Source organism: Mus musculus, chromosome 8 (genome assembly GCF_000001635.26).
Source record: "Mus musculus strain C57BL/6J chromosome 8, GRCm38.p6 C57BL/6J".
Taxonomy (NCBI): domain Eukaryota; kingdom Metazoa; phylum Chordata; class Mammalia; order Rodentia; family Muridae; genus Mus; species Mus musculus.
Genome location: NC_000074.6, coordinates 129,121,466 through 129,147,606, shown reverse-complemented (window position 1 = coordinate 129,147,606; position 26,141 = coordinate 129,121,466). Strand labels below are relative to the sequence as shown.

Genomic DNA, 26,141 nt, shown 5'->3' with positions numbered 1-26,141 from the left:
TCTCCATCTGGTATTCTCTGGAGCTGTGCAGGATACACTCGGCGGGTCCTGGAACTAAGATGTCTGTGCAGGGTACACTCGGCAGGGTCCCGGAACTAAGATGTCTGCTGCCAATGCTCAGGCAAAGCGTTCCTGCACCGGGCAGGTCCCTATCCTCTGGCCAGGAAAATGGTCACCTGCCTGTACAGGATACACTCGGCGGGATCCCGGAACGAAGATGTCTGCTGCTGATGCTCAGGCAAAGCGCTCCCGAGCTGGGCAGATCCCAATCCTCAGAATTCTTATGATCGTGTGGCTGGTGTTGTGGGTAGCTGGCGGTTGTCAGCCGATTCTGGGCCCTAGCTACCCCGGTGCTGCTCGGACCGAAAGGGGCTTGTGCCCCTACTCAGACCGGGTTTTCTGCTTTCCTAACTAATGCAGTCTCAGGTCCCACGCGATTGGATTGGAGCAGATGCTGTGTTCCACTCACCAGAAGTCTTAAGATCGCTTGGCGGGTGTTGTGGGTAGCTGGTGGTAGTCAGACGACTGTGCGCCCTAGCTACCCAGTGCTGCTTGGACCAGAAGGGCATGTTTTCTTTTTAATAAAAAAGTTAGAAATACCTATTAGAAACAAAGAGAATTTCCAATAACGGTGTTGGTCAAACTGGATGTCTGCTTATAGAAGACTGCAAATAGATCCACATATGTCACCCTGCACAAAACTCAAGTCCAAGTGGATCAACGACTCAACATAAAATCAGGCACACTGAACTTAACAGAAAACAAAGTAGGAAATATCCTTGAATGCATTGGCATTGAAGACAACTTCCTAAATAAAACACAGATAGTGCAGGCACTAAAATCAACAATTAATAAATGTGACTCCAGGAAACTGAAAAGCTTCTGTAAGTCAAAAGGCACTGTTAGGAGCCATCTAGGAAAGGGTAAGGCTAGCAGGCTACTTCTCCGGAAATGGTCCACCATCTTTGCATAGTCTGCTGTGGGTGGGTTGTGAGAGGCAAGGTCCCTAGAGACTTCATGTCATCTGAGTTATAGAGTAAGAGAATAGTATATATTTAAGCACAAGTAATAAAATTATAAGGCTAAAGATTATCAGTCTTTGGCTTTCATTCAGTGCAGTGTTGGACAAGTACCATTTCTGAAAAAGTCAAGACAGGTTCCCGGCAGGACAAAACAGGTTCCCGGCAGAATGGGAAAAGATTTTCACCAACTCTACACCCAAGACAAGGCTAATATCCAAAATACATAAAAAATTCAAGAAACTAAACATCAGCAAACTAAACAATCTAGTTAAAAATGCAAAGAAGTCTCTATTGAGGAATCTTAAATGGCTAAGCAACTCTTAAAGAAATGTTCAGTATCCTTATCTATCAGGGAAATGCAAATCAAAATGATTTTGAGATTCTATCTTACACCTGTCAGAATGGCTCAGATCAATAACACAGTGACAGCTTATGCTGGTGAGAAGCAAGAGGAACACTGCTCCATTGCTGGTGGGAGTGCAAACATGTACATCCACTATGGAAATCAATGTGGTAGTTCCTTGGTATGAGGGCTTATGCCTACCTAGTCTTACTGCATCTTATCTTTCCATGTTTGGTTGACATTCCTGGGAGGGCCTGCTCTTTTCTGAAGGGAAACAGAAGAGGAGTGGGTCTGAGGAAGAAGGGTGGTGGGGGAGGGACTAGAAGGAGTAGAGCATGGGAGGCTGCAGTTGGGATGTATTTCATGGGAGAATAATAAATAAAAAGACAGAAAAGTTAAAATAAAAATTAATGCTTTTACAATGATTAATCTGTTTCTGTTTTCATGCTTATGGGTTTGATAGTTAATATGGAAATTTAGAACATTAATTTATGGTTTTTAAAATCAGAGCCTTTATAAATTATGACCATATAACATGTCATAAAACAAGTAAATGCCACGTTGATTTCCGTCTATATGATACTAGGCTATATTTGATACTGTGTATCATTTTTATCATTTACATGTACCAACCTCGGGATCTCTCAGCCTTTGTATTTCACCTTCTAGCAGGTTTTTCTTCAATATTAAATTTTCATAATTAGTTTCCATCTGTTTATATTTCTAAAGACAAATATAATAATAACAATTAAAATTAAGCATCTCAATAAGCAACTTCAATAACTAAGTATTGATGCAACTCAATATTTAGATATTAATTATGACTAACTTCATTGAAGCATGAAAAAGAATGGGACAAAAAAAAAAAAGAATGGGACACTGGGATTAACTTCTAAGCTGCTGTTGGGATCAACATATCTCGATAAGAAATAGATCCCAACTCAGCAGAACTTAGGAAATTAGTCTGAACAGGCTAGAGGGTGCGCCAGAGAACCGGACAGCTTCTGGGACGGGCAGAAGCACAGAGCCGCTGAGGCAGCACCCTTGGCGGGCCGCAGACAGCCGGCCACCGTCCGGACCAGAGGACAGGTGTCCGCCTGGCTTGGGAGGCGGCCTCAGCCTCAGCAGCAGCGGTCGCCACCTGGGTTCTGGGACTCCGCGGGACCTAGGAAATTAGTCTGAACAGGTTAGAGGGTGCGCCAGAGAACCGGACAGCTTCTGGGACGGGCGGAAGCACAGAGCCGCTCAGGCAGCACCCTTGGCGGGCCGCAGACAGCCAGCCACCATCCGGACCAGAGGACAGGTGTCCGCCTGGCTTGGGAGGCGGCCTCAGCCTCAGCAGCAGCGGTCGCCATCTTGGTTCCGGGACTCAGCAGAACTTAGGAAATTAGTCTGAACAGGTTAGAGGGTGCGCCAGAGAACCGGACAGCTTCTGGGACGGGCAGAAGCACAGAGCCGCTGAGGCAGCACCCTTGGTGAGCCGCAGACAGCCGGCCACCGTCCGGACCAGAGGACAGGTGTCTGCCTAGCTTGGGAGGCAGCCTCAGCCTCAGCAGCAGCGGTCGCCATCTTGGTTCCAGGACTCCCTGGAACTTAGGAATTTTGTCTGCACAGGTGAGAGTCTGCACCACAGAAGCTGACAGCTTCTGGGAACTGCCAAAGCAACACAGCTTCTGAGAGAGTCCCTGTTTTGGGCCTTCTTCTTCGACCAGGAGGAGGTCCAAAAACAAGATATCTGCGCACCTTCCCTGTAAGAGAGCTTGCCAGCAGAGAGTGCTCTGAGCACTGAAACTCAGAGGAGAGAATCTGTCTCCCAGGTCTGCTGAGAGACGGTAACAGAATCACCAGAAGAACAATCTCTAAACAGAGTCAACTATAACTACTAACTCCAGAGATTACCAGATGGCGAAAGGTAAACGTAGGAATCCTATTAACAGGAACCAAGACCACTCACCATCATCAGAACCCAGCACTCCCACTTCGCCCAGTCCAGGGCACCCCAACACACCCGAAAACCTAGACCTAGATTTAAAAGCATATCTCATGATGATGTAGAGGACATCAAGAAGGACTTTAATAAATCACTTAAAGAAATACAGGAGAACACTGCTAAAGAGTTACAAGTCCTTAAAGAAAAACAGGAAAACACAATCAAACAGGTAGAAGTCCTTACAGAAAAAGAGGAAAAAACATACAAACAGGTGATGGAAATGAACAAAACCATACTAGACCTAAAAAGGGAAGTAGACACAATAAAGAAAACTCAAAGTGAGGCAACACTGGAGATAGAAACCCTAGGAAAGAAATCTGGAACCATAGATTTGAGCATCAGCAACAGAATACAAGAGATGGAAGAGAGAATCTCAGGTGCAGAAGATTCCATAGAGAACATCGGCACAACAATCAAAGAAAATGGAAAATGCAAAAAGATCCTAACTCAAAACATCCAGGAAATCCAGGACACAATGAGAAGACCAAACCTACGGATAATAGGAGTGGATGAGAATGAAGATTTTCAACTCAAAGGACCAGCAAACATCTTCAACAAAATTATTGAAGAAAACTTTCCAAATATAAAGAAAGAGATACCTATGAACATACAAGAAGCCTACAGAACTCCAAATAGACTGGACCAGAAAAGAAATTCCTCCCGACACATAATAATCAGAACAACAAATGCACTAAATAAAGATAGAATACTAAAAGCGGTAAGAGAAAAAGGTCAAGTAACATACAAAGGCAAGCCTATCAGAATTACACCAGATTTTTCACCAGAGACTATGAAAGCCAGAAGAGCCTGGACAGATGTTATACAGACACTAAGAGAACACAAATTCCAGCCCAGGCTACTATACCCAGCCAAACTCTCAATTACCATAGATGGAGAAACCAAAGTATTCCACGACAAAACCAAATTCACACATTATCTCTCCACGAATCCAGCCCTTCAAAGGTTAATAACAGAAAAAAAGCAATACAAGAACGGGAACAATGCCCTAGAAAAAACAAGAAGGTAATCCCTCAACAAACCCAAAAGAAGACAGCCACAAGAACAGAATGCCAACTTTAACAAAAAAAATAACAGGAAGCAACAATTACTTTTCCTTAATATCTCTTAACATCAATGGTCTCAACTCCCCAATAAAAAGACATAGACTAACAAACTGGCTACACAAACAAGACCCAACATTTTGCTGTTTACAGGAGACACATCTCAGAGATAAAGATAGACACTACCTCAGAATAAAAGGCTGGAAAACAATTTTCCAAGCAAATGGTATGAAGAAACAAGCTGGAGTAGCCATCCTAATATCTGATAAGATTGACTTCCAACCCAAAGTCATCAAAAAAGACAAGGAGGGGCACTTCGTTCTCATCAAAGGTAAAATCCTCCAAGAGGAACTCTCAATTCTGAATATCTATGCTCCAAATACAAGGGCAGCCACATTCATTAAAGAAAGTTTAGTAAAGCTCAAAGCACACATTGCACCTCACACAATAATAGTGGGAGACTTCAACACACCACTTTCACCAATGGACAGATCATGGAAACAGAAACTAAACAGGGACACACTGAAACTAACAGAAGTGATGAAACAAATGGATCTGACAGATATCTACAGAACATTTTATCCTAAAACAAAAGGATATACCTTCTTCTCAGCACCTCATGGTACCTTCTCCAAAATTGACCACATAATAGGTCACAAAACAGGCCTCAACAGATTCAAAAATATTGAAATTGTCCCATGTATCCTATCAGATCACCATGCACTAAGGCTGATCTTCAATAACAAAAAAAATAACAGAAAGCCAACACTCACGTGGAAACTGAACAACACTCTTCTCAATGATACCTTGGTCAAGGAAGGAATAAAGAAAGAAATTAAAGACTTTTTAGAGTTTAATGAAAATGAAGCCACAACGTACCCAAACCTTTGGGACACAATGAAAGCATTTCTAAGAGGGAAACTCATAGCTCTGAGTGCCTCCATGAAGAAACGGGAGAGAGCACATATTAGCAGCTTGACAACACATCTAAAAGCTCTAGAAAAAAAGGAAGCAAATTCACCCAAGAGGAGTAGACGGCAGGAAATAATCAAATTCAGGGGTGAAATCAACCAAGTGGAAACAAGAAGAACTATTCAAAGAATTAACCAAACGAGGAGTTGGTTCTTTGAGAAAATCAACAAGATAGATAAACCCTTAGCTAGACTCACTAGAGGGCACAGAGACAAAATCCTAATTAACAAAATCAGAACTGAAAAGGGAGACATAACAACAGATCCTGAAGAAATCCAAAACACCATCAGATCCGTCTACAAAAGGCTATACTCAACAAAACTGGAAAACCTGGACGAAATGGACAAATTTCTGGACAGATACCAGGTACCAAAGTTGAATCAGGATCAAGTTGACCTTCTAAACAGTCCCATATCCCCTAAAGAAATAGAACCAGTTATAGTCTCCCAGCCAAAAAAAGCCCAGGGCCAGACGGGTTTAGTGCAGAGTTCTATCAGATCTTCAAAGAAGATCTAAATCCAGTTCTGCACAAACTTTTTCACAAGATAGAAGTAGAAAGTACTCTACCCAACTCATTTTATGAAGCCACTATTACTCTGATACCTAAACCACAGAAAGATCCAACAAAGATAGAGAACTTCAGACCAATTTCTCTTATGAATATCGATGCAAAAATCCTCAATAAAATTCTCGCTAACCGAATCCAAGAACACATTAAAGCAATCATCCATCCTGACCAAGTAGGTTTTATTCCAGGGATGCAGGGATGGTTTAATATACGAAAATCCATCAATGCAATCCACTATATAAACAAACTCAAAGACAAAAACCACATGATCATCTCGTTAGATGCAGAAAAAGCATTTGACAAGATCCAACACCCATTCATGATAAAAGTTCTGGAAAGATCAGGAATTCAAGGCCCATACCTAAACATGATAAAAGCAATCTACAGCAAACCAGTAGCCAACATCAAAGTAAATGGAGAGAAGCTGGAAGCAATCCCACTAAAATCAGGGACTAGACAAGGCTGCCCACTTTCTCCCTACCTTTTCAACATAGTAATTGAAATATTAGCCAGAGCAATTCGACAACAAAAGGAGATCAAGGGGATACAAATTGGAAAGGAGGAAGTCAAAATATCACTTTTTGCAGATGATATGATAGTATATATAAGTGACCCTAAAAATTCCACCAGAGAACTCCTAAACCTGATAAACAGCTTCGGTGAAGTAGCTGGATATAAAATAAACTCAAACAAGTCAATGGCCTTTCTCTACACAAAGAATAAACAGGCTGAGAAAGAAATTAGGGAAACAACACCCTTCTCAATAGTCACAAATAATATAAAATATCTCGGAGTGACTCTAACTAAGGAAGTGAAAGATCTGTATGATAAAAACTTCAAGTCTCTGAAGAAAGAAATTAAAGAAGATCTCAGAAGATGGAAAGATCTCCCATGCTCATGGATTGGCAGGATCAACATTGTAAAAATGGCTATCTTGCCAAAAGCAATCTACAGATTCAATGCAATCCCCATCAAAATTCCAACTCAATTCTTCAACGAATTAGAAGGAGCAATTTGCAAATTCATCTGGAATAACAAAAAACCTAGGATAGCAAAAACTCTTCTCAAGGATAAAAGTACCTCTGGTGGAATCACCATGCCTGACCTAAAGCTTTACTACAGAGCAATTGTGGTAAAAACTGCATGGTACTGGTATAGAGACAGACAAGTAGACCAATGGAATAGAATTGAAGACCCAGAAATGAACCCACATACCTATGGTCACTTGATCTTTGACAAGGGAGCTAAAACCATCCAGTGGAAGAAAGACAGCATTTTCAACAATTGGTGCTGGCACAACTGGTTATTATCATGTAGAAGAATGCAAATCGATCCATACTTATCTCCTTGTACTAAGGTCAAATCTAAATGGATCAAAGAACTTCACATAAAACCAGAGACACTGAAACTTATAGAGGAGAAAGTGGGGAAAAGCCTTGAAGATATGGGCACAGGGGAAAAATTCCTGAACAGAACAGCAATGGCTTGTGCTGTAAGATCGAGAATTGACAAATGGGACCTAATGAAACTCCAAAGTTTCTGCAAGGCAAAAGACACCGTCAATAAGACAAAAAGACCACCAACAGATTGGGAAAGGATCTTTACCTATCCTAAATCAGATAGGGGACTAATATCCAACATATATAAAGAACTCAAGAAGGTGGACTTCAGAAAATCAAATAACCCCATTAAAAAATGGGGTTCAGAACTGAACAAAGAATTCTCACCTGAGGAATACCGAATGGCAGAGAAGCACCTGAAAAAATGTTAAACATCCTTAATCATCAGGGAAATGCAAATCAAAACAACCCTGAGATTCCACCTCACACCAGTCAGAATGGCTAAGATCAAAAATTCAGGTGACAGCAGATGCTGGCGAGGATGTGGAGAAAGAGGAACACTCCTCCATTGTTGGTGGGATTGCAGGCTTGTACAACCACTCTGGAAATCCGTCTGGCGGTTCCTCAGAAAATTGGACATAGTACTACCGGAGGATCCAGCAATACCTCTCCTGGGCATATATCCAGAAGATGCCCCAACTGGTAAGAAGGACATATGCTCCACTATGTTCATAGCAGCCTTATTTATAATAGCCAGAAGCTGGAAAGAACCCAGATGCCCCTCAACAGAGGAATGGATACAGAAAATGTGGTACATCTACACAATGGAGTACTACTCAGCTATTAAAAAGAATGAATTTATGAAATTCCTAGCCAATTGGATGGACCTGGAGGGCATCATCCTGAGTGAGGTAACACATTCACAAAGGAACTCACACAATATGTACTCACTGATAAGTGGATATTAGCCCAAAACCTAGGATACCCAAGATATAAGATACAATTTCCTAAACACATGAAACTCAAGAAAAATGAAGACTGAAGTGTGGACACTATACCCCTCCTTAGAAGTGGGAACAAAACACCCTCGGAAGGAGTTACAGAGACAAAGTTTGGAGCTGAGATGAAAGGATGGACCATGTAGAGACTGCCTTATCCAGGGATCCACCCCATAATCAGCATCCAAACGCTGACACCATTGCATACACTAGCAAGATTTTATCGAAAGGACCCAGATGTAGCTGTCTCTTGTGAGACTATGCCGGGGCCTAGCAAACACAGAAGTGGATGCCCATAGTCAGCTAATGGATGGATCACAGGGCTCCCAATGGAGGAGCTAGAGAACGTACCAAAGGAGCTAAAGGGATCTGCAACCCTATAGGTGGATCAACATTATGAACTAACCAGTACCCCGGAGCTCTTGACTCTAGCTGCATATGTATCAAAGGATGGCCTAGTCGGCCATCACTGGAAAGATAGGCCCATTGGACACACAAACTTTATATGCCCCAGAACAGGGGAACGCCAGGGCCAAAAAGGGGGAGTGGGCGGGTAGGGGAGTGGGGGTGGGTGGGTATGGGGGACTTTTGGTATAGCATTGGAAATGTAAATGAGCTAAATACCTAATAAAAAATGGAAAGAAAAAAAAAGAAATGGTCATAAGAAAAAAAAAAAGAAATAGATCCCAGCTTAGTATTTCATAAGTGTTTCTGAATGACCATGATGTCAATAAAGTGAAAATAACACACAATTCCTTCTAGTTCACAACCTGGGTAAATTGAGTAAGTGCTTATCTCTAATTACAATGAAAGAAACTGGCCATTTCTAGAGTCTCTTCAAAATTCAAGCATAAAGTACAATATCCAATTAAGAATGTTATACTTACAGACTCAATTGTATGCTGATCATTTAAAGCTCTGAAAAACAGACCAAAAGTAACTATACTATATTAAATATATACATATTTTAAGTTATGAAAACTTTTACATTTTTAAAAAAGATTTCTAACAAGTGTCCTCTTCCTAGTCTCACATCCTACTCCTGTGCTATAGCCAAAATCTGGACTCCTGCCGGGATCCTCTCTACACATATCCACCAACAGTACACTGTAATTAACACACTTTTTATCCCAGCACTCAGGAGACAGAGACATACAGATCTCTGAGTTCAAAGATATCCTGGTCTACAGAGCAAGTTCCAGGACAACCAAGCTTATGTAGTGAAGGAAATCATGGAAGACAGTATCAACATACTTCAACATTGGTGAAGATGTAATTGAATGAGGGGGCTATATTCCAGCCCTAGTAAGTAACAGAGCTTGGCAGCTTAAGCCATGTGATTCTGGCTCTTGAGTCAAGGATAGAAGAAAGCAGTTATGGAATCTCCCTCAGCAACTAAGGAAAGCCATTAAGGCCAGGCATGTAGCAGGGATGTTTCTGCATGGAAGCCCATAAAGATCATTGTGTGAAGCTGTGAAGGTGAAGGCTGGATTGTCTTGAACACAGTCCCATGGGATACCTGTCAAGGAAAGCTGCTAACAAGGAGGGAAACAGCTCAAGAGAAAAAAAATTGTGTTGCATTCAACAAAGCTGAAAGAAGTTGGAGATCTGAAGAGAATTTTCACATTAGATGTGGAGATGCAGAGTTTGGAGTTTCTGTAGCTGGCTTTCAGTCTTGCTTTGGTCCCGCTTTTACTCGCTATGCCTTCAGTTTGGAATGGTTATGTATATTCTGTACCCTCTGTATATTGTATGTGATTTTTTTTTTAATTTTTATGAAATAAGGGGTTATAGTTTGAAGTTGAGATTTTGAACTTTGGACTTTTAAATACTGTTGTGGCCATGATAGACCATGGGGACTTAAGAAGTTGGACCAAATACATTTTGTATTATATCCTGCCTACAAGTGCAGGGATAAAGATGGAGCAAATATCTAGGGAATGGCCAACTAATTACTGGCCCAACTTGATACATTGATCCAACCCCTAACATTATTAATGATAATGACTTGCAGGCAGGAACCTAGCATAACTGTCTTCTGAGAGCCCCCATCTAGCAGCTGACCAAAATAGATGCAGAGACCCACAGGCAAACAGTAGGTGGAACTCAGGGGGTCTTGTGGAAGAGATGGAGGAAGAAGGATTGAGGAAGCCTGATAGATCAAGGACCCCACAAAAGACTCACAGACTAAACTAACTTGGGTCTGTAGAGACTTACAGAGACTGAACCATCAACCCGTGAGTCCTCTATACATTTGTAGCTTGTTCTTCAGGTGGATCCCCTAACAATTAGAATGTGGAACTGTCTCTGACTATGTTGCCTATTTTGGGTCTCTTTCCCATAGCTGGACTGACTTCTCTGGCCTCAATGAGAAAGGATGCACCTAGTCCTGCTGGGACTTGATGTATCAGGGTGGGTTGGTACCAAAGGATGGCCTCCCCTTCTTTGAGGAAAAGGGGATGGAGAAATGGGGGATGGGAACAGGAGAAAGGAGAACTTTGATCAGGGCATAAAATGAATGAATGAATGAATTAATTAATTAATGAGTAAAAGGAGGTTAGCTTATGATGAAGACCTTATTTCTTATGTATGCTCCCAATATGTCTATTCTATATATTCAATTTTATAAGTAGAAAATAAGAAATAATATTTCTAAAGCTTACTTGTGTAACATAGCTGTCTGGTTTTCAAATATTTTCATCATCATAGTCACTCGATTAGCCATTGAAGAAGGAGTTCCTATATAGAATGTATAAAGGTGTTATAATGGCTGAAGTTCAATGACCATACAATTCACTGATATGCATGAGAAAACTAAATAATCACAAGAAGGTGACATGTTTCTTACAGTAACATTTACCTTATTTTACTTTTTCCCATATATCATCTTTGGCTTTCAAAAGAAAAATTCAATTTTCTATTTCAAATAGAAATTTCAAAAGAAAATATCTATGATACAAGGCATACCCAGAGGATGGGGCAGGAGGCAGGGGAACCAAATTCTGAAGAGATAGGCAACTATGAGCACAGGATTTCAGATATAGTAGATATTTTTAAGTTATCAGGCAGGAATTTTAAGCAATTAATTAACAGCATTTATTTTTTTTTCCATTTTTTATTAGGTATTTAACTCATTTACATTTCCAATGCTATACCAAAAGTCCCCCATATCCACCCACCCCCACTCCCCTGCCCACCCACTCCCCCTTTTTGGCCCTGGTATTCCCCTGTACTGGGGCATATAAAGTTTGCAAGTCCAATGGGCCTCTCTTTCCAGTGATGGCCGACTAGGCCATCTTTTGATATATATGCAGCTAGAGTCAAGAGCTCCGGGGTACTGGTTAGCTCATAATGTTGTTCCACCTATATTACCTAGGGAAAAACTGGCAACATACAAGAACAGATGGATAATATAAGCAGAAACTCTAGTAAAAAAGTAAAAATTGCTAAAGCTCTATTGTAGCAAAGAATGCCTTGTAACTGATACAGGCAGTAAGTAAAAAGTAAATAAAATAAAATAAAATAAAACAAATAAATTATGGAGAGATGGCTCAGAGGTTAAGAGCACTGACTGCTTTCCACAGATTCTCAGTTCAATCCTCAGCAACCACATGGTTGCTCAGAAACATCTGTAATGGGATTAGATTCCCTCTTCTGATACACATAAGGCAGCACACTCATATACATATATACATAAAAATACATGAATAGGTAAATCTTAAAAAAATATAAATGGGAGCTGGAGAGATGGCTTAGAAGTAAAGAGCACTGACTGCTCTTCTGGAGGTCCTGAGTTCAATTCCTAACAACCACATGGTGGCTTACAACCATCTGCAATGGGATCTGATGCCCTCTTCTAGTATGTCTGAAGAGAGCAAGTGTACTCACATATATAAAAAAATAAATAAGTAAATCTTAAAAAAAAAAAACGAAGAAAAGAAAAAATGTCACCATTTTAAAATAAATAAGTAAAACAAGTAAATAAATAAATAATTAAATAAGAAATAGGACAGTGTTGGCAAACACCTTTAATCCTACCAATTGCAGAGCTAGGCAAACTCTCTGAGAATTTGAGTCCAGCCTTTCTACAGAGCTAGTTACTGCACAGATATACAAAATAAACCCTGTCTTGGAAAAAAAAAGAAAAGAGAAAATATAGAACCATCTCTGTTACTCCTTTAGGAGCACTTGCATTGTGCCAATCACACCATTTGTTCTAATCTATGTGGGATCTCTCGGTTTTTTTTTAACTTTTTATTGATTCTTTGTGAATTTCACAATATGTACCCTAACCCTACTCATCTCACCCACACCTCCACCCTAGCAACCTCCCCAAAACAAAATAATAAGATAGAATGAAAATGAAAACAAACAAAAAATCATCTTGTTGTGGGAGTTGAAGTGTGTCACAGTGTATCACACACTATATCCATTTATCCATTCATCTTTATTTGCAAATGTTCATTGCAGTAAGTCATTGGTCTGTTTCAAGGCTCATGGCTTCTGCTACACTATCAATACGGAATTCCCACAGGGATTCCTCTTGGATGTTTTGTTGTTGCCCTGTGTCATGGAGATCGTGCTGGTTTTGATCTTCTGGACCAGGAATGGCTATTTTAATAATCATAATAACCAGGTAATGTTACATTGATGTCTAATAAATGTCTATTGTATATGGCTAATGTAAGGATTTAAAAACATGATTTAATACTCAGAACTCTTTGGAAAACAACCTGCATATTTTTAAATAATTCTTAAGAGTATTTTGCAGACCAATAAAGCAACTTGCTTGAAAAAAGTCAGTGAGCATGAAACTGTCATCAGAAACTCCCAAAACTGAGAAGCAAATGAGGTAAAAATGTAATTGAGCATTCAAGATCTGTGAAATGGTTAAAAAAACCAAAAACAGGTGTAATGTATGCCTAATGGAGTAATAAAAACAGGTGTAATACATACCTAAATGGGGTTAAAAAAACAGGTGTAATACATGCCTAATTATGTAATAAAACAGGTGAAATACATGCTTAACTGGGTAATGAGTGACATAGGGAAAATGAAAGAGCAAAGTGAAGTGATGATTACAGATTTTCTAAAATTAATGACAGATACTAAGGCATGTATCATTTAAAACTTTTGTTATCATTGTATGGGTATGCATATTTATGTGGGGGTGATTATAACAGAGCCTGCTTGTGGAGACTTAAACACAGCTTTATGGAATCTGATTTCCTCCTCTCACTATCATACAAGTTCCAAGGACTAACTCAGACCACCAAGCCTGTGTAGTAAGTACTTTTACCTAGTGATCTATCTGGCTGTTTCAAAGCTTAAAAACATAAATTAAAAACAAAATAAAATATATGCACCTAAACATGTAATACTATTAAAGCTCTATAAAAATCAAAGATGAAGAGAGAAATATAAAGAAGTCAAGGGACTTATATAGAGAAAATAGATAAAAATCATACCATATTTCTCTCCATCCCATACAGGCAGCCAGGAAAGCCATCCCTGCATCTAAGAAGTCCCCAGACTCTCAGAGTTGCACTGTGTGCTCACAACACTGCAACCCAAGCTTCAATGCCACTTTGAGTGCCCAGGTCTCAAACATAAAAGCTGCTACCAGGTCACAGTTTGCAGCCCAAGGATCTGATGCAACTTCTGCTGCATGTGTGCAAGAGCCCAGCTTTGGGGCCAGTCTGACAGAACTTGCAATGCAGACACTAGAGTTTCAGATGCTGCAGGAACATCCCCACTGAGTTTGCTGAGAAAGTAGTACCTCAGAATTAAGCAGCATCTGGATCTCACAGACCCAGCTAGCCCATAAGTACCTGTGGTACAGAACCCAAATCTATGTACATCTCATAGATAACATGCTTCAGTGCTGGTGCTACTGTCATATGATCACATTGCAAGCTATATTTGTCACCAACACCTATCTCCCTGCTACAGCTTCCCTTGAGTGAGAAATACACACACACACACACACACACACACACACACACACACACGAATCCAAACAACCTTTGCTACCAAAAACCACAATAGGTCCCCATGCAGGTGCTTGTGTACTGCATATGAAAACTCATGCAGTCATCACTAGTATAGACTGCAGAAAGTAAGCTGTTGTTTGAAGTCAACTTGGGACACCTGACACTTTTTCTTAAAAACAAACAAACCAACAAACAGACAAAATCTTGAAAAAAAGCATCAAGAATGCAAGTTTCTTAACTATTTTGGTATGAATGAGAATGTTCCCACAGGCTCAGTAACATGAACACTTGGTCCTCAGCAGGACCAAGGAAGTAATAGGGAAGGTTATGGAACCTTTAGGAGGTGTTAATGTGATGATATTTAAATGAATGGCTGCTTACCTGGCTGACTTTCAGTTTCAGTTTGAGATTCTAAAGCTGAATGGGATGTTATGAACTCTGAAATAGATACAAGTATCCACTATTATATATTTTATATACAATTCTACACACTAATTGGGCTCATAGTCTATATTATTAACTTTAATGATTCACCCAAAGGAAAGAAAGAACAACAGCCTCTAATATCAAACCCTTGGAATCATGCACTTAGGCTGTGGTGTCTGAATGAATATGGATAATAGCCACTTACAGATGCATCATTTTCTCTGTAAAACATGCTTTTCCTATCTCTTGTGCGACACCAGGGATCAAACCAAGATCTTGGTGGATAGGCAGGTGCTCTGCAACTGTGCCACACCCTTCCACTACTTGTTTTTCCTCTTCTGTTCATTTCTATTGGTTGAAAGTAACATGAGTACCTCATTACCTTTTCTTTGCCTTCAATCACCAAGTTGTGTCAATTATATCAGTTAAAGAGGTTTCTAATCTGTCCATATCACTTTCTTTCTTTAGAAATCTAATGTTATTGATTATATATTTAAGCTGCATTATAATTTATTTCACTATAAATTTTTTAACAATTCCTTGTTTAATACTAAAAATGTCCAAAGGCTTTGGTACTACAAGCAGGACCTCTGTAACATTAGTGCTGCTGATCTCCAGTTTTAATTCTCATGTTAATATATTATTGCCATCTCAAATGACCAATATTTTTTTCTTCACTCAATAAGCACTATTCATCTTTGAAGGTTGCAAGGTATTTCTAACTTTCCTGAGATAAACCAAGTTGTAGACCTACTACAACATTAACAGACTGCAATGTTTTGTTGGGAGCGGCCCTGTTTGAATATTAACTGCCTTGTCAGCCATAAGTGCTTACTTACAAAGTCTTGGCCTTAGTGGAAAAGTACTAGCTTAGTTTAGATTTATTTAGGAAAAGTTGAGGTCTCTGAAAGAAAGTACGGCCCCCAGTTAAGAACAAATAGCTATAGATTTTGTGGACAGGTACCTAGAAACCCACTCTGTTCTGTTCCTCCTGCTGAACTTTTGACCTAGCCAATATCCTGCTTTTAAGAACAGGTGCGTTCTCCCAGAAACAAAGCAATTCTGTGTCATCCCCCTCCACATACCCTGCTTCTGTGGGCATAAAACCTGCCTAGGAATAATAAAATTTGACAGCTTGATCAATCAGACTTGCTGTCTGTCCTTGTGTTTCTCACCCTTCATTCTCTCCACAGGTGGTTCCACAGACCATGTTTGACTGTCCCACAGGTGGGGACAATGTATTACCACAAATTTGAATGATTCATAATATGTTCTATCCTTGAACTCTCTAAACTTTATGGGTGCAGCAACCAGATCATAATAGCATTCATCTTTTAAGAATAATTGTTTTTATTTTATGTGTTTGAGTGTTTTGCCTGCATGTTCACTATATGTGTGCAATGCCTGTGTTGGGGTTAGTCTGTGCTGTTGTGCATTCAAATGCTAAAAACTGGTCCCCAAGATATGTTTGCCCACAACAAGAAGAGCCTCAAATACATCAAGTGATGCTATGTAACCTTGCTTCTTAAGTTAATTGGTAAACAAAAGGCTAAGACCTGTGACTGGGCAGTAGATAGAGGTAAGTGGCTTATCAGTTACTTGATTCGGGGTGGCAGATAGAAAGAAGAGAAGAAGAAAGCACACACAAAAGGGAGAAGCAACCATAATGGAGATGGACCATGAGCACATGGCCAGGAGAAATAACAAGTAACAAGGGACATATTGAAGGGATGTGAGTTGAAATTAAAAAAAGTTTATGAAACTATAAAGTTTAAGGATTTATAAAATATTACCTTCAATTTGCTTTTCTACAAGTCCATAAGATTTTATTAATTCTGGTGGTATCTCTTTATCCCTGTTAAGAGTGCCAATAAAGAAAACATATCTTCATACATGTTCAGAGTTAAGTTAAATGCTCAAGGAACTATAATTTATAGACTAGACATATGAAGTTTGTAAAATAAATGTTAGCCTATCATTTATCTTTCACTTAGTGCTAAGACAAATGCCATCCTATAGTAAAAAGTACAAATTCTATAAGTTGTATATTCCAAGAATATAATTAAGTACACCAATAACACTTAGAACTAAAATTATAAAAACAAATCAGTAGAAACTGTATATTATCATTTGGTGTAGTGCTAAGAGCACAAGCCTGAGAGTGAGATAACCTGCTCCAAACCTGTAACTATGTGGCCTGGAGCAACCTTCTGTGCCTCTCTTAGCTTCAGGCTCTTTATCTGTTAAAACTTACATATACTAATGGCTTTCTCATAAAGCAGTTATAGGTCTCCCAGGAGTTACTAGAAAAATACCTTGTGATCTGTGCCTTGGAGTTAAGGTTGTCCCACAGCACCCTATACCCAACTCCTGCCTGGAGAAAGCTGGTCTTCCAGGAGTGTTGTCACTCCTAAGTTGCCAGGTGAGACCACCACTTTTGTTCCAATAACTGTCCAAAGAGGGACCCATCAGGAGCCCACAGGGCACAAGAACCTCAAAACAGCCAGTGATAGGATCCCTCCAGTTTCCATCAGCACCTCAGAGTTAACCCTGTGACACAGTACTCCATACAGAGAGAAAACTGGTTACCCAGGAGTGCTGACACACTTAAGATCACAGCTCTCTGCACCCCATTACCACCAGGAGAGAGCTGGTCTCCCAGGAGTCCTGACACACCTAAGATCACAGGCTCACAGGTCCACAGGAGGGAAAAACTCCAGTCAGAGGCACCAAGACCAACTAACACCAGAAATAAACAGATGGTGAGAAGCAAGCACAATAACCTAAGTAACAGAAACCAAAGCTACTTGGCATCATCAGAACCCAGTTCTCCCACCACAGAAAGTTCTGTATACACAAACATACCAGAAAAGCCAGATTCAGATTTAATATCACATCTCATGATAATGATAGAAGACTTTAAGAATTATGTAAATTACTCCCTTAAAGAAAAACATGAAAACACAGGTAAACAGGTAGAAGCCCTTAAAGAGAAAACACAAAAATCCTTTAAAGAATTATAGGAAAACACAACCAAACAGGTGAAGGAATTGAACAAAACCATCCAGGATCTAAAAATGGAAATAGACACAATAAAGAAATCACAAAGGGAGAAAACCCTGGAGATAGAAAGCCTAGGAAAGAGATCAGGAGGGGCAATGGGATAGCGAGTTTCTGAAGGGGAGACCTGGAAAGAAGAAAACATTTGAAACATAAATAAAGAAAATATCCAATAGAAAAGAAAATAAAAGACAAAGGAAAAGAAAAGAAGACCTAGGGGATAATCAGGAGTCAAAACATCATGAATAGAATACAAGAAATAGAAGAGAGAATCTCAGGTGCAGATGATACCACTGAAAACATTGGCACAACAGTCATAGAAAAATGCAAAATTCAAGAAACTCGTAACCCAAAACATTCAGAAAATCCAGGACACAACGAAATGACCAAACTTAAGGATAATATAGAAGAGAGTGGAGATTTCCAACTTAAAGGGCCAGTAAATATCTCCAACAAAATTATAGAAGAAAACTTCCCTAATCTAAAGAGAGAGATGCCCATAAACACACAAGACGCCTATAAAACAAATAGACTGGACCAGAAAAGAAATTTCCCCATCACATAATAATCAAAACACCATATTTCCTAAACATAGAAAGAATATCAAAAGCAGTAATGGAAAAAGGTCAAGTAGTATATATAGGCAGAACTATCTTAATTACACCAGACTTCTCACCAGAGACTATAAAAGTCACAAGATCTTGGACAGATGTCATACAGACCCTAAGAGAACACAAAAGCAAGCCCTGGATACTATACCCAGCAAAGCCCTCAATTAACATAGATGGAGAAATCGAGATAGTCCATGACAAAACTAAATTTACACAATATCTTTCCATGAATCTAGCCCTTCAAAGGATAATAAAGGGAAAACTCCAACACAAGGAGGGAATCTACACCCTAGAAAAAGCAAGAAAGCTTCAACAAACCTAAAAGAAGATAGCCACATGAACAGAATACCAACACTAACAACAAAAATAACAGGAAGCAACAATCACTTTTCCTTAATCTCTTAATATCAATGGACTCAATTCCCCAGTAAAAAGAAATAGACTAACAGACTGGATACATAAATAGGACCCAGCATTTTGCTGCATACAGGAATACACCTCAGTGAGAAAGACAGACACCACCTCAGAGTAAAAGGCTGGAAAACAATTTTCTAAACACATGGTTCCAAAAAAAAAAAAAAAAAAGCTGGAGTAGCCATTCTAATATCAAATAAAATTCACTGTCAACCAAAAGTTATTTAAAAAGATAAGGAAGGATACTTCATACTCATCAAAGGAAATATCTACCAAGATAAACTCAGCTCTGCACATCTATGCTCCCAATGAAAGGGCACCCATATTCATAAAAGAAACTTTACTAAAGCTCAAAGCACACATTGTACCACACACAATAATAATGGGAGACTTCAACACCCTTCTCTTATCAATGGACAGGTCATGAAAACAGAAACTAAACAAAGACACAGTCAACTAACAGAAATTATGAAACAAATGGGTTTAACAGATGTCTATAGAACAAACACTCTAAAACAAAAGAATATACCTTCTTCTCAGCACCTTATTGTACCTTCTCCAAAACTGACCATATAATCAGTCACAAAATAGGCTGCAACAGATACAAGAAGATTGAAACAATCCTATAAATCCTATGAGATTACCACAGACTAAGGCTGATCTTTAACAACAACAAATGCAACAGAAAGCCCACATACAAGTAGAAGTTGAACAACACTCTACTCAATGACAACTTCGTCAAGGAAGAAATAATGAAATTAAAGACTTTTTAGAATTTAATGAATGTGAAAGCACAACATTCTCAAACTTATGGGACACAATGAAAACATTCCTAAGAGGAAATCTCATAGCTATGAGTGCATCCAAAAAGAAACTGGAGAGAGCATAGAGTAGCAGCTTGATAGCACACCTGAAAGCTCTAGAACAAAAAGAAGCAAATACAACCAAAAGGAATAGACAACAGTAAATAATCAAACTCGAGACTGAAATCAACCATGGAGAAACAGAAAGAAGTGTACCCAGGATCAACAAAATCAGGAGCTTGTTCTTTGAAAAAAAAATCAACAAGATAGAAATACCCTTAGCCAGACTAACCAGAGGGTATAGTGACAGTGTCCAGATTAACAAAATCAGAAGCGAAAAGGGAAAGATAACAACAGAAACCTAGTAAATTAAAAAAACAAAACAAAACAAAACATCAGATCCTCGTACAAAACCTATACTCAACAAAACTGGAAAATCTGGATGAAATGGACCATATTCTATACAGATACCAGGTGCCAAAGTTAAATCAGGATCAGATAAATGATCTAAACAGTCCCATAACCCCTAAAGAAATAGAAAGAGTCATTAATAGTCTCCCAACCAAAAAAAGAGTCCAAGACCAGATAAGCTTATTGTAGAATTTTATCAGACTTTCAAAGGAGACCTAATACCAATACTCTTCAAATTATTCCACAAAATAGAAACAAAAGGTACTTTACCCAATTCATTCTATGAAGCCACAATTACTCTGATACCTAAACACACAAAGACCCAACAAAGAGAACTTCAGACCAATTTCCCTTATGACTCTAGATGCAAAAATACTCAATTTAACTGAATCCAAGAACACCTCAAAACAATCATCCATCATGCTCAAGTAGGCTTCATCTCAGGTATGCATGGGTGTTGCAATATACGGAAATCCATCAATATAATCCACTATATAAAGAAACTCAAAGATCAAAACCACATGATCATTTCAAAATTCAATATCACTTCATGGTAAAAGTCTTAGAAAGATCAGGAACTAAGGGCCCATACCTAAACATAGTAAAACTAATATACAGCAGACCAGTAGCCAAACTACTACTAAACAGAGAGAAACTTGAAGCAATCCCACTAAAATCAGGGACTAGACAAAGCTGCCCACTCTCTCCCTACCTATTCAATATAGTACTGGAATTCGAAGCCAGAACAATTAGTCAACAAAAGGAGGTCAAAGGCTTACGAGTTGGAAAGGAAGAAGTCAAAATATCTCTATTTGCAGATGATATGATAGTATACATAAGTGACCCCAAAAACTCCACCAGAGAACTCCTACAGCTGATAAACATCTTCAACGATGTGGATGGATATAAAATTAACTTAAACAACAACAACAACAACAAAACAAAATACTCCAAAAACAAAAAACAAAAATTCAAAACCCAAAAACCAGTAACCTTCCTCTACTCAAAGGATGACCGGGCTGAGAAAGGAATTAGGGAAATGGCACCCTTTACAATAGTGACAAATAATATAAAATACCTTGGTGTGACTCTAACCAAGCAAGTGAAAGATCTGTATGACATGAACTTCCATTCCCCGAATAAATAAATCAAAGATCTCAGAAGATGGAAAGATCTCCCATGCTCATGGATTGGCAGGATTAATATAGTAAAAATGGCTATCTTGCCAAAAGCAATCTACAGATTCAATGTAATCCCCATCAAAATTCCAACTCAGTTTTTAACCAAGTTAGAAATGGCAATTTGCAAATTCATTTGAAATATCAAAATCCCAGGATAGCAAACTCTATTCTCAACAATAAAAGAACTTCTGGTAGAATCACCATCCCTGACATCAAGCTGTATTACAGAGCAATAGTGATAAAAATTGCATGCTATTGGTATAGAGACAGGCAAGTAGATCAATGGAATAGAATTGAAGACCCAGAAATGAGCCCACACATTTATGTTTACTTGATCTTTGACAAAGGAGCTAAAACCATTCAGTGGAAAAAGACAGAACTTTCAACAAATGGTGCTGGCTCAACTGGCAGTTAGCATGTGGAAAACTGCAAGTCGACCTATTATTATCTCCTGTACAAAGCTCAAGTCCAAGTGGATCATGGACCTTCTCATAAAACCAGATACATTGAAACTAATAGAAAAGAAAGTGGGGAAGAGCCTTGAGCAAATGGGCACAGGGGAAAATTTCCTGAACAAAACACCAATAGTTTATGCTTTAAGATCAAGAATTGACAATTGGGACTTCATAAAATTGCAAAGCTACTGGAAGGCAAAGGACACTGTCAATAGGACAAATTGGCAACCAACAGATTGGGAAAAGATCTTTACCAATCCTCCATCCGATTGAGGGCTAATATCCAATATATTGAAAGAACTCAAGAAGTTAGACTCCAGAGAACCAAATAACCCTATTTTAAAAATGGGGTAAGTAACTAAACAAAAATTCTCACCTAAGGAATACCAAGTGACCGAGAAGCACCTAAAGAAATATTCAACATCCTTAGTCATCTGGGAAATGCAAATTAAAACAACCATGAGATTCTACCTCACACCATTCAGAATGGCTAAGATCAAAAACTCATGTGACAGCAGATGTTGGTTAGGTTTTGGAGAAAGAGGAACAGTCCCCCATTGTTGGTGGGATTGCAAGCTGGTACAACCACTCTGAAAATCAGTCTAGTGGTTACTCAGAAAATTGGACATAGTAGTACCTGAGGACCCAGCAATACCACTCCTGGTCATATACCCAGAAGACGCTCCAACATGTAATAAGGACACATGCTCCACTATGTTCATAGGAGCCTTATTTATAATAGCCAGAAGTTGGAAAGAACCCAGATGTCCCTCAACACAGGAATGGGTACAACAAATGTGATTAAAAACAATGACTTCATGAAATTCTTAGGCAAATGGATGGACTAGAAAATATCATAGTGAGGTAACTCAATCACAAAGGAACACACGTGGTATGCACGGAAAGATAAGTGCCCAGAAGCTCAGAATACCCAAAATACAATTCACAGACCATATGAAGCTGAAGAAGATGGAAGACCAAAATGTGGATGCTTCAGTCCTTCTTAGAAGAGGGAACAAAATTTTTAGAGGACATAGTGGGTGGGAGGGACTTCAGAGGACGAGAAGACAGGGAGGGGGTAGCCGGAACCGGTATGGGAGGAGATAGGGATGATATACAGCAGGTCAGGAATTTGAACAGTGGTGTGTAGCAATGGAGGATTGGGAACTGGGGGTAACCACCAGCAAGTCCCAGATGTCAGGAAAGCAAGAGTCTTCTAGGACCCAACAGTCATGAGATTAGTTCAAATGCCAACAAAGGGGAGGGAGTTCCTGTAGAGTCCATATCCAGAGGTTAGGTAAGACCTCCTTTGAGGGATGGGGCCACCTGATCATCTCCAAATTTTTAATCCACAGTGACTCTTGTCTGAAGGAAATACAGGGACAAAGTGTGGAGCAGAATCTGAAGGAAAGGCCATCCAGAGACTTTCTCACCTGGGTATCCATTCCATATACAGAACCAAACCCAGACACTATTGCAGATGCCAAGAAGTGCTTGTAGACAGAAGCCTGTTATAGCTGTCTCCTGAGAGTCTCTGCCAGAGCCTGGCAAATACAGAGATGGATGCTCACAGTCAAGCACTGGACTTAGCATGGGGACCCCAATGGAGGAGTTAGAGAAAGGACTGAAGAACCTGCCACCTTCCTGGTGAGAGCACAGGGGTCCACCCGGCCCGAGAGGCTTCTGCCTCACGTTCCGTGGGGGCTACCTTGGTTCCGGGACTCTGCGGCGGGAGGTCTGCGGGTGAGAGTGTGGAACACAGAGGCCAGCAGCTTCTGGACCGGGCAAGAGCCATAGAGCCTCTGAGGCGGCGCCATTTTCGGCTCCAGACAACCTGCCACCTTCCTGGTCAGAGCACAGGTGTCCACACAGCCCGTGAGGCTTCTGCCTCACGTTCCACGGGGGCCACCTTGATTCTGGGACTCCGCAGCGGGCAGTCTGCAGGCCAAAGCAACACAGCTTCTGGGAAAAATCCTGTTTTGGGCCTTCATCTTCGGCCAGGAGGAGGTCCAAACACCAGATAACTGTGCACCTCCCTGAAAGAGGAGAGCTTGCCTGCAGAGACTGCTCTGACCACTGAAACTCAGGGAAGAGAGCTAGTCTCCCTGGTCTGCTGCTATAGTGTAACAAAATCACCAGAGGAACAATCTCTAAACAGAGACAACTATAACAACTAACTCCAGAGATTACAAGATGGCGAAAGGTAAACGTAAGAATCTTACTAACAGAAACCAGGACTACTCACCATCATCAGAACCCAGCACTCCCACTTCGCCCAGTCCAGGGCACCCCAACACACCTGAAAAGCTAGACCTGGATTTAAAAGCATATCTCATGATGATGGTAGAGGACATCAAGAAGGACTTAAATAACTCACTTAAAGAAATACAGGAGAACACTGCTAAACAGGTAGAAGACATTAAAGAGGAAACACAAAAATCCCTTAAAGAATTGCAGGAAAACACAACCAAACAGGTGATGGAATTGAATAAAACCATCCAAAACCTAAAAAGGGAAGTAGACACAATAAAGAAAACCCAAAGTGAGGCAACAGTGGAGATAGAAACACTAGGAAAGAAATCTGGAACCATAGATGCGAGCATCAGCAACAGAATACAAGAAATGGAAGAGAGAATCTCAGGTGCAGAAGATTCCATAGAGAACATCGGCACAACAATCAAAGAAAATGGAAAATGCAAAAAGATCCTAACTCAAAACATCCAGGAAATCCAGGACACAATGAGAAGACCGAACCTACGGATAATAGGAGTGGATGAGAATGAAGATTTTCAACTCAAAGGACCAGCAAACATCTTCAACAAGATTATTGAAGAAAACTTCCCAAATCTAAAGAAAGAGATACCCATGAACATACAAGAAGCCTACAGAACTCCAAATAGACTGGACCAAAAAAGAAATTCCTCCCGACACATAATAATCAGAACAACAAATGCACTAAATAAAGATAGAATACTAAAAGCAGTAAGGGAAAAAGGTCAAGTAACATATAAAGGCAAGCCTATCAGAATTACACCAGATTTTTCACCAGAGACTATGAAAGCCAGAAGAGCCTGGACAGATGTTATACAGACACTAAGAGAACACAAATTCCAGCCCAGGCTACTATACCCAGCCAAACTCTCAATTACCATAGATGGAGAAACCAAAGTATTCCACGACAAAACTAAATTCACCCATTATCTCTCCACGAATCCAGCCCTTCAAAGGATAATAACAGAAAAAAACCAATACAAGGACGGGAACCACGCCCTAGAAAAAACAAGAAGATAATCCCTCAACAAAACTAAAAGAAGACAGCCACAAGAACAGAATGCCAACTTTAACAACAAAAACAACAGGAAGCAACAATTACTTTTCCTTAATATCTCTTAATATCAATGGTCTCAACTCCCCAATAAAAAGACATAGACTAACAGACTGGCTACACAAACAGGACCCAACATTCTGCTGCTTACAGGAAACCGATCTCAGGGAAAAAGACAGACACTACCTCAGAGTGAAAGGCTGGAAAACAAGTTTCCAAGCAAATGGTCTGAAGAAACAAGCTGGAATAGCCATTTTAATATCGGATAAAATGGACTTTCAACCCAAAGTTATTAAAAAAGACAAGGAGGGACACTTCATACTCATCAAAGGTAAAATCCTCCAAGAGGAACTCTCAATTCTGAATATCTATGCTCCAAATGCAAGGGCAGCCACATTCATTAAAGACACTTTAGTAAAGCTCAAAGCACACGTTGCACCTCACACAATAATAGTGGGAGACTTCAACACACCACTTTCATCAATGGACAGATCGTGGAAACAGAAACTAAACAGGGACACAGTGAAACTAACAGAAGTTATGAAACAAATGGACCTGACAGATATCTACAGAACATTTTATCCTAAAACAAAAGGATATACCTTCTTCTCAGCACCTCACGGGACCTTCTCCAAAACTGACCATATAATTGGTCACAAAACAGGCCTCAACAGATACAAAAATATTGAAATTGTCCCATGTATCCTATCAGACCACCATGGCCTAAGACTGATCTTCAATAACAACATAAATAATGGAAAGTCAACATTCACATGGAAACTGAACAACACTCTTCTCAATGATATCTTGGTCAAGGAAGGAATAAAGAAAGAAATTAAAGACTTTTTAGAGTTTAATGAAAATGAAGCCACAATGTACCCAAATCTATGGGACACAATGAAAGCATTTCTAAGAGGGAAACTCATAGCTCTTAGTGCCTCCAAGAAGAAACAGGAGAGAGCACATACTAGCAGCGTGACAACACATCTAAAAGCTCTAGAAAAAAAGGAAGCAAATTCACCCAAGAGGAGTAGACGGCAGGAAATAATCAAACTCAGTGGTGAAATCACCCAAGTGGAAACAAGAAGAACTATTAAAAGAATTAACCAAACGAGGAGTTTGTTCTTTGAAAAAATCAACAAGATAGATAGACCCTTAGCTAGACTCA

At 39.7% G+C, this 26,141-nt stretch overlaps 1 protein-coding gene across 5 annotated transcripts in view; it reads right to left on the bottom strand.

Annotated features, from left to right (window-relative positions):
* Positions 1-26,141, bottom strand: part of Ccdc7b (coiled-coil domain containing 7B) — a 116,622-nt gene that overhangs the window by 36,126 nt on the left and 54,355 nt on the right. For 4 of the 5 annotated variants that reach the window (NM_001369028.1, NM_001369029.1, XM_030243825.1 and 1 more), the window contains 5 exons: positions 16,507-16,568; positions 14,669-14,725; positions 10,958-11,033; positions 9,182-9,212; positions 1,999-2,088 (listed from right to left, as the gene is read on the bottom strand). In NM_001369028.1, coding sequence (NP_001355957.1) covers positions 1,999-2,088; positions 9,182-9,212; positions 10,958-11,033; positions 14,669-14,725; positions 16,507-16,568 — 316 coding nt within the window. The remainder of the gene's footprint in view (positions 1-1,998; positions 2,089-9,181; positions 9,213-10,957; positions 11,034-14,668; positions 14,726-16,506; positions 16,569-26,141) is intronic. The other variant, NM_029292.3, reaches the window with a different exon arrangement.